Here is a 12,312-nt window from a genome sequence, read left to right as displayed (position 1 = left end):
CAATTTTAAGTGAAGCTTTGCTGACTTTATTAACGTTACAGAAAATGATTTTAATATTAAAAAGTTAATATATTATATATTAGAATATATTAATATTTGTTCTTCTAATGTTATAAAATTTTCTTGACGCATTGTATAAGATTAAAATTTTCTATTAAAAAAATATTACGCAATATATTATATAATCTTACGTATATATAATTAGGAAATATATTAGGAAATATTAAAATAACGATATTTTATTGTTATATACTTTTATTTTATTACTACATACAAATAATAAACGTATATCATGAGTATATGTGAGCAAGAAAATTGTTAATAATAGTACTTAATTGAAATTAATCAAAATCTTATTTCACATATAATGAGCATTATAATCTACGTCCTGGAAATCGATTGTTAAATGGCAATAATATTATTTTTCTTGTCTCGGGAACATAGGTTATCACACAGTTTTTAATGATCTCTACTTCGTTCTTCATGATGTTCTGCAAAATTTTCCATACTTTTATCAGCAATCATTGTTATTATACTTGAAGTAAGAAGATTTCTTGAGCTGGATTTCTTGGATTCTAGGGAAAGTTTATGCAAGAATAAAGTATGTGTGTATTTTCTGTCGAATATGTATCAAACATGTTAATGTACAGTAACTACCAAGTGATAAAATTGTCAGCAACAAAATACATCATAGTCTAAGATATCAATATGTACAATAATGGAAAACAGAAAGCAACCATATTTAACTGATAATAGCGCACTTAATCAGTAAACATTTTTCAGTAATGATTAAAACAATTGACACACCGCGAATTATTATACTGAAAGAAATTCTTTTGTGTTATTATATAGTATGAGAGTATAATTTTTTAAACTGAATAATAACACAATTGTAATAAATAAATTTATTATTAAAAATAGTATTTGTCTATCTAAAAAAGTTTTTTTGAAAATTTTTGCTATAATAGATTTTTATGAATAATTTTAAGTAATTTGGTACATATAATATTATGTATTACATTACATAATTCTTACAATCTGATCACGAATACTTCCAAGAAGAAAGTATACTTGAATTAATGATATTTTATTTGAAAATTGAAATTAAATTTATTAGCCTTAAATAAATATTTAAGAATATTTTGTTAAAATAAATTTTAAAAGTATATTATAATACAATATATGCACATAATAATTTTATATGTTTTAATGAAAAATGAAATTGTAATAAGTAAAACATATACTAAATTAAAATAATATTATTTAAAACCTTTTGCATGATTTTTACATTTAACAATATCTATAAAAATTATCAAAAAATAAAAGAAATTATTCTTAATTCATAAAATTTATTTTTACTATTATTTGTTTTACAGATTTGCGTCAGAACGTTTTTGGGGTCACATTAACTGCGTGAAAATTTTTATCAATTTTCTCTTTGGCAGTTATATTATATAAGATAAGATTTATATTACATAAGATAGGGAAACTCCAGGCAGTATACCATGGCTCATTCTGGCCGAATTGCGCCGATCCGGATCGAAAAGTGGACGCTGCAACGCGTCTCAATTCCAGATTGCTCTTCCGTGAGCTCTTTGGAAGAAGATTCCAGATCAACCGAATCCGAAGATATGTCTATCAGCCCAGATACGTCCTGCCACTCGAGCGCGGACGCAGACAAGAGTTTCGATCTCGACGAGGACTTCCGCGAAAAACTGACCAACTATGAAGACATAATCGAAAAGATCGAGAATTTGCGACTTACGCGCAACGACGAGGATAACAAAGATGCCAATGAGAACGTCGGCAACACGCGCCAAATCAGCAACGAAAACGTGGATAACCTGGAGTATCGAAAAAGCTGCAAGTCAGGACGTCATACCGACAAGGAGGATATAAACAACAACGAGGATAACGTTACGACTGATGACAATAAAGGCTGCTTGCAGCTTAACATATGCGACGACAAGAAACGATGCCATCCTTTGTACGATGGGAATTCCCTGGACGACGATTCGGAGTCCGAACAAGCGAGACAGCAGGAGCAGGACAACTCTGACGATTCCGATCTAATTCAACGAGGACCAGTCAAGCCCAATTTTCAATCCCCTCGAGCATTATCATATCCTTACTCCATGATGACCTGGCTACAAACGACGCGTGCAAACGACGGCACAGATGCCGCCTACGCGGTAGACTACGACAAAACTGCCGAGCAAATCTTAAGGAACAAGGATTACAGCGAGAAACTGAATCCTTGCTTAGACCAGTTATCGGATTCGAGTCGAAATCAGACGTTGATCGGCGCGATGAATTTGGGGATGGAACCCAGTTGGATCGAAGAGAATAACAAAGATATTTTCCGTAACGGAGACTCTAGCAATGATGTAAGTTTTATTAAATTACGTTTTATACCAATGATGACGTTCTTATAAAATTATACATCTTTTTTTTTTTAAATTATATCGCACGTTAAATGTGACGACATGAATTGAAGCGAATCTTTGTAGATAGATTTGCACAAAAGTTCCACTAAAGAGAGCATAAAAAAAAAGATATTTTTAGTTTATTAATTTACTTTTTATATATTAATAATGAACATTTGACGGCAATCATATTGTATATCGAATGCTATTTGAATGCATTGAATATTTCAAACAGTCGAAAAATAATTAGGCATACTATTTTAAATTCCTCGGTTCATTTGCACGAGAAAAAAAACTTTTAATTATACTTCACTGAAAAAAAATTTATTAAATTTTAGTAAATATTTGTTTCAATAGTACTAACAAAATATTTACTAAATGTAAATATATTTATTTGATTTAAGCATAAATTTTTTTGAGTAAATACTTATTTACTGTAAGTGCATATTTCGTTGGTACTATTGAAACAAATATTTATTAAAATTCAGCAAATTTTTTTTTCAGTGTTGTTGCATATGATGAATAAAGAAAATTAATTAAAAATTATAAATGATTTTGCCTATACATATATTGATTATTATATTACAAAATTTTTTAAATTATGATGTATAATAATTACTTTAATATAATTATATGTTATATATTTATTCCCTGATAAAAGAAAATTTGAAATGAGTGTCGATGACCAAAACTGTTAGCGTTAAAGTAACAATACGACGCAAAAGAGTTCTCCCGCTCTGTGAAAACCGATTTAATCGTATTTCAGACCGCGGCACTTCCCTCCATAGTTGTCGACGATCCGGGAGAAGAGTCCTTGATGGATATCCTGTCGCATGGCGGTTTTCAAGCCGCATTGCTCTCAGATGCCGGCAGTCACTCGATTCCCTCGCCAGGCGCGAAAACCTGGTCCGATTCTCCAGCGAGTAGCTACAACTACGTTGTCTCGAGGTCGAACAGTCGGGCGTCGAGTCGCGCCCAATCACCGGGTTCCGCTACGAACTTGGAGTCACCGCAGATGCACGTCAACGTCATCGGCAGCCCGCTCGGCTCACCGCAGGTAAGTCCGCAATAATCTGCATAAATGTATGAGGAGTGCGCATAAGTAGCGCTTCGACGAAACCCGCATGTCTAGAATAAGTAAAACAAGGCATTGAAGTCTTACGCGAACGATTGTAGTTTATCACATTTCAAAAAAATGTGTAATATTACACACGCCAACCCACGTAAAGATTTGAACTGAATTGCAGATTAAATACGACCGCAAATTAAAATACAGCGCAGTTCGTCTATTTTACCACTGTAAGTCAGATTTTCCGATTTTATTCTAGAATGAATAAACCGTGATTGCACATTTTTATAAATCTTTTTATACATTGAATTAATATCTTAATTATATTACTTGATGTTAATTATTACGATTTGTTTTGTCTATTATATTAATTTACTTATTTGATGATAATATTAATTGCATTCATATTAATTATGTCAGAATTTATATTTATTATTTTTATAACACACATACAGATAATGTTATAAAAATAAAAGAATACACGCACAACTTGTAATAATAAGTTTAAATACTTAAAGCCGAGTCTACCCAACATTGTTCCAGTCATAAAACACCTATTATCACGTTTGACGAGTCTCATAAAATATTCAAACAGCTACCTGACAGCTAGTATAAGTTTATGTAGCGGTCGTCACTTACTCCTCTGTGACTAAGTACAAATACGAAATGAATTCTCGGCAGATGATTCAGTTAACCTGACACCTTCCTTCGCAGGTTGCATCGACATATCGTGTACCGCAAACGTTATCCTCCTCATCCTCGTCCAACCAGTCCTACAGCGACGTGTCCAGCCCGAATTATCAGACATCTCTTAATTATCAGACTGAGGAACAGCTTGGCGAATCACTGTCCGGTTGGAAAGGTATCTACGAGTCTTCGGGGACGATCGTCAACAGCAGCGATACAATCGACTGCGCGTTGCTCCAGCTCGTGGAGCAGGTTATAGAAGAGGACAAGCAAGGCAAAGCGTTGAAGGAGCCGCAGGTTGTCTCCAATACCTCTTGCTTCTCGTCGGCCTATAACGACCGGTGTGTATCCGTGCAAACGTTGGGGAGTGATGTGAATCCTGTATCGCGCGAGTGTCCTGGAAGCGGCATGCGAAGCGAAAAGCTGGAGGCTTGTTTGGGCATACCCAACACGGATTCCATCCAAGTTGGGGATCTACCCATCAATAGCGATCTCGTATCGGTTTACGCGAGCAAGGGGAGCACCGGAGGATGTGCATTTGTGAATCGCGCGGTGAACGGCCACGCGACAAACATGGAGCCAAGGTATTACGAACCGCACGCGAAGAACAGCCAGGTCAACACGTCAGTTGTATCGCAACACGATGCGAACACTCTGCTCGGACTGACCGATGAGACATCCGTGAAGACATCTGAACCGAATTTAAGAACGTCACAGGAGGAGTACACGATTTTCCATGCCGCCGATGGAGAAAAGAGATATGATCAGCCACCGTCGGTGTTTGTACCCAGCGATTATCAAATACCAACGATGGTCTCCTCGTTTGTACCCAACCATTCGCAGAGGTAAACTTGATAAAATGATCGCGTGTGCGAGGAAAATATAAAAATAAAGTAAACGAGCGAGAGAGATGACAGTAATTCGAAATATTGAACAAACTAATTCTGAACCTAAATCGATACTCAAAGTTTTTCGTGAAATTGGAAAGAAATGATATATCTTTTTCAAAACAAAGCTTCTCTTTCCTCGAAGACAAAATCAGTTTCATTTTTTATGATTCTATATATGTTTTAATCGTGTGATGCTTGCAAATGTAAAAAAAAAAAGAAACATATGTTCTCTATTTCCACGAAGTTATGTAATCAAAATTGATGACAGACATCGCAACGAAACGGATGATAACGAGAAATGTTGCGATAAATCAGTCGTTTAAGTTTTCAATAGGCATATTTATGTTTCCGGTGCCTTTAAGCAATTAGAAAATACAAGTCTAAGTATAAATCAAATGTAGCAATCCCATGCATGTTAAAGCATGTTTCTTAAAAAATTTTAATTTCTCAATATAATTTTAATTTGCGCAACTAAATCAAGTTGTAATACAAAGTTTTGAATACTGTCATTTTTCTATGCACTCCTCGTGTTAAAATAATCGCAGCTTTCGCGCGAATGAGTGATAAGAAGTGTGGTTAACGACCCCAATTGCCACGACAGGAACTTGAATCGAGGCATAGTACCGTGGCCTTCGCTAAACTTACCGTCTGTAAGAGCGAGTGAGAGGTTGAAGGAAGGATTGCATCCTAAGGAAGTGGAAAGAGCCATGAGTAATCTGCTGAAAAAGTCCATAGAGGAACTAGCAGCCACAGATGAAGATGGTGACACGTAAGTTAACTCGTTCTATTTTATTAATAATATTAAACGAACTTGTTTTACTTTAAATGTAAATAGACGAGAATAAAAAGCGTACATCATATCGCATGTAAATAAATACATTAACTGATGCTGCTAAATCTTCTTTTGATGTAGCAATATTGTAGTTAGTATAATAAAAACTAATTAATGTCGAACTTTTGAAAAAAAAAAGATAAAGAAATAGCAATAAAAACCGTTTCTCTTTTCTCAAATTTTCTTTTTTATCTTTTTTGTGCTAAAATATGACATTTGCGTATAATAGAGCGTTAATGTGCCTGGTGGGCAACCCAGAGGAATTAACAAAGAAGAAAGCTTATTTGGTGCCATTGGTCGAAAGATTGGGCAACCTGCCGAGCGCTCTATCAATGGTGAATAATCGCAACGAGGATGCTTTGTACTTGGCTGCTATGAATTGTCCGGAAATGCCATACGTCACCGGATATCTAGCTGCCGCAATGATACAGAAAGGGATCGATATCAACCAAAGATTATATCATATGCGCGTAAGTTTTTTCACGATTCTTCTATGCGGAAGTGATCGTTTTTGTACATTTTATTAAGGCACTCTAATAATTGATCACGCGTTTGCATTTTAATTAGGTATATATTACATTTTTGGACGAATCTTTAAATGAAATAATTCCTATTACATACAAAAGATTCTCTCTTATCCCGGCGAACGGTTAATTTGTTAATAAATTCATTTCTGAACAACTAATTGCGACTAATGTAATCGTTGAATAATTACACGACGCACGATGATCGCTCTGAAAAAAAAAAACAGCATATAATTATCACGGATACTTAAACAAGACATTAAAGATAATTTTATACGGTGAACAATTTTTTTATATCTATCGCCGTTTCTATTATTTCAGGGCGACACGCTGATACATTCAGTTGTAGCACGCGGCGATTCTCACGGAGAGGTCTTGGCGGAACTGTTAACATTAAAGACGGTGCAAGGAAATCCCGTGTTCGATTTATCGAGGTGTAATTATGATGGTTAGTTAAACAGGAATGAGATTAAGAAGCATGAAATTGCACAGAAATCCGATACAAGAGTAAAAATACGTGTGCATTTCAGGGAGAACCGCTCTTCACATTGCAGTCGAATCGCACGATCCTTTCGGACGAGGCATCAAGTCCTTGGGCGTAACGGATCTTCTCTTGAAAAATGGCGCAAACATCAAAATCAAAGAGAGCAAGTGCGGCGATACTGCTTTACATATGGCAGCCTCATTGAGTTGCGATCCTGCACTCGTGAAGGTAATCCACCTGAGGGATTTCCCAGCTTCGCGCGTCAATTACTCATGAAATTGTGAAGTTATCCGTGTAATAATCGGCTCATTGGATAAAATGATATTTATACGATCTGCAATGTGTATCACTTCTTGGAATTAAAAAGAAGTGTTACAAATATCGATATGAGAAACCTTGTGAGTTTCTTAGAAAATAAGAAGAAGATACTATATCGAGAACAACAAACACTGTTTTAAAGCATTGAATAGTTTTTCAACTTTAATCTCAAGAGATTTTCCAAATATTTACATGCATTAATTCTAATGCATGTAAATAAATTCCAATTAATTTTAAATGAGTTTTAATTGATGAACAATTTATAACTTAAATATTATTAAGATGGTATATTGTAATATAAATATTGATAATTCAAAATTTATAAAGACAATTTATCAAAATTTTATTAAAGGAAGATTTAATTCTAAATTTGCTCAAAGATCTTATAGTTAGAAAAAATGCGCATCTTCTGAAACATATTGCATGATAATTCGAATGTTGTGTTTAAACATGAACTGCTCACTCATTTCTTATCTCTCTTTTTCATGTCTCGACTGGTGGATAAAATCGGTAGAAAGATCCACCAATCAGAGATGGCTATAGAAAGTAAGAAGTTGAAGCAAAAAGTAATTGATCCATTCACTTTTATTCACCCAGAATTCCGCGCGATAATCTTTGACACGCAGTCGACAGTGTTATCAATTTGATTACAAATAACAAAACAAGTTATATTAGGCGTTAATAAAATCAATTTCATATTTTGACACGTTTTTCTCAACTACATTTAGATATTATATAACACGTAAGATAATTGTCTCTTTTTTTTAGAAGAATCGCAACATCTATCGTTATTTTTCATTTTATCCCGAATATTTAACCGTAATAATATTCCGTACAGAAAGTCTTTTGCTCTCTTACAACAAACAATTTTTCTAACAAGATGTCACACTCGATTTCTTGTCCTACACAAATCAGTGATTTTATCAAACAAACTAATTATTTATAAACAGATAAAAAATAAAAGAGATGCAAATATGTAGAAAAAAGATATAATGTTTTTAAAAATAAATTGTAGATTAGGATAAATCCTTAACGCAAATTATTAAATACACTGATGATTCATTTGATATGCAGTCTTCCTCTCAAGATTAAATTCTAAACACGACGTTGTCGATTTCTATTTATGCAAATTATGCTGAAACTTTTCTCGCGTTTCCGCAGGTATTGCTGCGCAAGGCTACTTCGAATGTTGTGAACGAGACCAACTACATGTATAACACATCGTTGCACATGGCCGCGGCGGTTTCGAGTAATGTAGACTTGGAAAAACAAAAAGATGTTTGTCGACTTTTAATACAAGCTGGAGGCCAGACGAACATACAGAACCGGCAAGGAAAGACGCCGCTTGCGCTCGTATTGCCAGAAAGGAAAGAAGCCATCAAGAGGATATTTTACAAAAAAGCGTGATAACGATAAAAGACATTGAAATAAGTCCAATGATGGGCTTTATATAAGACTGATTTCTGCGGAAGTATTTAGGAGCACTTGGACTCCTTGACGGTTTCCGCTCCATTTTGTGAACTGATTGCAATAGGACTCGCGACGTTCATCACGAGCAAACCCTCAAGACTGTGACTCAAGCCAGCAAGGAGTACCAACGATACGTACAACATTAATTGCATGAAATTATTAGGGAAGTTGTAATCCCGAGTTGCGCGAATCGTTAAAGAAAAAATGTAATTTACTAGAACATCTTCGTATTCGTAATATCTATTTAGCGTCAAACATGGATAGTCTTTTTTTTTAAACTAACTATTAATGTTTTTTAAACGGAAGAAATAAGAAATATATATGTTAAATATATATTTATATTTAAAACTAATGTTTTTCATTTAATTTTTGTATTTTACTTTCAGAATGACATTTACTATTCTAGTTGCAATCTAGTGATATGTATAATATAATTTTAATATAAAAAGAGACTAAAATTAAATAAAATCAGGTACATTTTACGTTAAATATGAAAATATGTCTTAAGATATCTTTATGTCATATATTGCTATGTCTTTCAGTTAAATTTGTACAGTTAAGATAGTAAATACTAATACAATTAAATTATATAATTGAGTAATTATTACACTCAGTAATGTTTAAATAGCTAACAGAAGCGAATATTTTAGTGTACCTCAGACCAAATACTTTCTAAAATTAGAACTTAACATTACTTACGATAAATGTCGATCAATTTCGCTTATTTGATTCATGACACTTTATTTCCTTCTTTTTTTCTGTTTTTACTCATATGATAATACCTACTTGCATTCTCATGATTTACAGTTTAACTGTACAAAAGTTACTCAGTTCAGTTGCTCAAAGTTTTATTAAATCGCGACGTTAGCAAATCGGATTATTCTATTATAATATTTACAGCGTCTTTCTTTGATTAACATGTATGTACATATCATTTACTGATACTATTTTATGTAAATTAATAACAGTTAAATATTGATTTTTAATACAAACATCGTGAAATATGTACATATTTTTAATACATTAAACGTCTATGTACAGTGTGAAGTTTATACTAAACCTTACTTGTTCCACGAATCGAGTTTTTCCACAGTTTTTCTAGCTACTCGTTTGTGACATCAGCAACAACGGGAAAGAAGTCTCTCGTTGAGAAATTTTCTCTATTGTATCGCGTTATTTGACATTTTTACTTGGAAACGTGGTCTGGAAAGAGCGAGGTGCTAGATCAGTCAGATGCAAAATCGTTACGTGGAACGATCGTAAATATTATTACGAGATTAATCTCGGCGCCAATTTTCTTGCTGCCGTGTGTATAGAGCGATGTTGTACTTCTTGATTGTGTATTTCCACGAATTGAAAAGCTGATACCGTAAAAGTCATCATGTTATACGTGATGACTCTATAGTCCAGTAAAATAGTACGGTATGTTGTAGGAGTGTATATGTGTGCGTGTATGGGTACGCGAATTTTGTTCAACACTCATCGATAAAAGTGTGCTACATTAGCATACTCGTATATGTAAATCGTAAATATATTTTTATACACACAACTAGTGTGTGGCGCCTGGTATTTCCGTCTCTCCCGCATTGCGAGCGATGTTGTAATTCTTTGTAATCTGAATGCTTCATGCGACGTATCTTAATGCATATTAAAGTCTTTGTTCATTGATTTATAACAGTGACAAACGTTTCGACCTGAGCGACAGAAATTGAAGACCTAGATATAAAAATAAAACGAAAACAGAATATTTGTCTTCTTATATTCTTGCAAAAAATATTTCGTATATTATAAAAATTGAATGTATCAAAAATATGCTGTGTTTTATTTTTTAAAAAAAGATTGTATTTTTGAAATATTAATTTTTCGCCCAATTATATCGTACTTTTTTTATTCTACAAGAGAATAATAATTTAATCCAATAGTTTCATCGCCTGTTTCGCCTAATAGTCAATCCATCGCTGTCCTGATGAAAATAAAAATCGGAGCGTAAATATAAGAGAAAAATGACAGAAACATAGAAAACTTTCAGGAAACAAAAATTGATACAAAAGAAAGCGTTTTAAGAAGAAACCGCTTATTTTTTATGCAAATTATTTAAGCTTTTTTAGAGTTTCATTTACATTTGTGCCATTCTCCACTTATATTTGATTTATTCTTTATTTTCGTCAAAATGTTTAATAATTCGCTAATATTGATTAACATGATTATTATTCTCGTCATTTTAAAGATGAAATAATGAATTATTAAATTTACAAAGATAAGAATTGCTCAACTTCTCGATCCATCATATGATTTTTTTCCTTGTATTTCCGCATGTATAATCGCTTAATACGGGGAATCATAGGTATTGCAAATTAGTACAAACTAACTAATTTGTAATTTAATTTGTCGTTGCATTATCATAATGATTCTGACAAGAATATCAATTAGAAATTTTTCACTATCCTGTAGCAATCATATCACTACATACACACACACATTATATATTATACATTATATAGTATACCCAAATAAAACAAGTCACAATAACATCAAAAATGACATTAAAATGAATCGGAAATGATTGAAAAATAATTTTTAATAATCATTTTGGAGTCATTTTGATATCATAATGACTTGTTCTGCTTGGGTGTGATCATATAGTTCTGCTTGGATGTTGATCATATAGTTTTCTATAAAAATCATAAATATTTGATTTAAAGATGTATTTATTATTCCTTCTATGTGTGTGGCATATATTACAATATTCATCCAAATAAATGTTTGAAGCTGCAAAACACAAACGTTTAAAATAATATTGTTAAATATAATGTGTTTTTATTTTTACATTAATAATAATCGTGCAAAAATGTAGAAAAGGCAATTTTTAATATTTTTACAGTATATAATCATTAATTACTAATATTAAGAAGCCAACAATTATAAAATAACTTCTAAAATAGCTTCTAACCACTACGTGTGTATTACAATGACATTTATAGAATAACATTATTAGAACAATTATAATATTACAATTTATCGTACAATAATTCTCAGATATTTTTTGTTAAACTGTCTGCGTTTTTCCGGTCTTATCATGCGTTCTTCCGGTCTTATCATATTAAAAGCATACTGGCATTGTCAGGCCGACTATAATGCTAACTGACGCGCCCTGCAGAACTTCACAATCACCGGAATATATTCACCAAATAGTACATGCATGTCAATCTCCATAAAAAAGCGGTATCAAAGAACTGTCTATCTTAATCGCGCACTCGACCGTGGTTTCATCTGTCGGCAAAACGATCCCCGAAATAGTCATTGTCTGCTATCGTTACGATACGTTCAACATCGAGGAAGCGGTGTTCGTTGTTTTGGCGAGTTCTTCCTGAAAAGACAGAGAATCCACCGACGGGAAGCGTCGCCGAAACATAGCGGAAATTTGAAATTTAATATCAAAAGTAGCTTGAAAAAAGAATATTGCAGAAGGCACGGATAAAACAGTTTTTAAATACAAAGACGACAATGGAAATCTAAAAAGTTTAGTTTTACCGTACGGAAAACTGCCAAATTCAAAAGTATGGTGAGAGCATTTCTTTTTCATTTTTTGTCCACAATATAAAAATATGTTAT

The 12,312-nt window shown here is 33.1% G+C and overlaps 3 protein-coding genes across 5 annotated transcripts in view; 2 read left to right on the top strand and 1 right to left on the bottom strand.

The window, feature by feature from the left end:
* LOC108755901 overlaps positions 1–9,000 on the top strand; it is a 12,772-nt gene extending 3,772 nt beyond the window's left edge. Inside the window, exons 2-9 of the mRNA XM_018499304.1 lie at positions 1,377–2,387; positions 3,193–3,483; positions 4,210–5,027; positions 5,674–5,841; positions 6,134–6,374; positions 6,750–6,876; positions 6,959–7,140; positions 8,392–9,000. Coding sequence (XP_018354806.1) covers positions 1,506–2,387; positions 3,193–3,483; positions 4,210–5,027; positions 5,674–5,841; positions 6,134–6,374; positions 6,750–6,876; positions 6,959–7,140; positions 8,392–8,637 — 2,955 coding nt within the window. The 5' untranslated portion in view covers positions 1,377–1,505 and the 3' untranslated portion in view covers positions 8,638–9,000. The remainder of the gene's footprint in view (positions 1–1,376; positions 2,388–3,192; positions 3,484–4,209; positions 5,028–5,673; positions 5,842–6,133; positions 6,375–6,749; positions 6,877–6,958; positions 7,141–8,391) is intronic.
* A 2,437-nt stretch (positions 9,001–11,437) lies between these two features.
* Positions 11,438–12,312, bottom strand: part of LOC108755759 (afadin- and alpha-actinin-binding protein-like) — a 6,161-nt gene continuing 5,286 nt past the window's right edge. The window contains exon 7 of the mRNA XM_018498991.1: positions 11,438–11,469. The gene's annotated coding sequence lies outside the window, so the exon portion shown is untranslated. The remainder of the gene's footprint in view (positions 11,470–12,312) is intronic.
* Positions 11,675–12,312, top strand: part of LOC108755758 — a 2,899-nt gene continuing 2,261 nt past the window's right edge. For 2 of the 3 annotated variants that reach the window (XM_018498987.1, XM_018498988.1), the window contains exon 1: positions 11,675–12,262. The gene's annotated coding sequence lies outside the window, so the exon portion shown is untranslated. The remainder of the gene's footprint in view (positions 12,263–12,312) is intronic. The other variant, XM_018498989.1, reaches the window with a different exon arrangement.

The sequence above is a fragment of the Trachymyrmex septentrionalis genome, unplaced genomic scaffold (genome assembly GCF_001594115.1).
Source record: "Trachymyrmex septentrionalis isolate Tsep2-gDNA-1 unplaced genomic scaffold, Tsep1.0 scaffold9, whole genome shotgun sequence".
NCBI classification, from domain to species: Eukaryota; Metazoa; Arthropoda; class Insecta; order Hymenoptera; family Formicidae; genus Trachymyrmex; species Trachymyrmex septentrionalis.
This window is presented reverse-complemented; position numbering and strand designations above follow the sequence as displayed.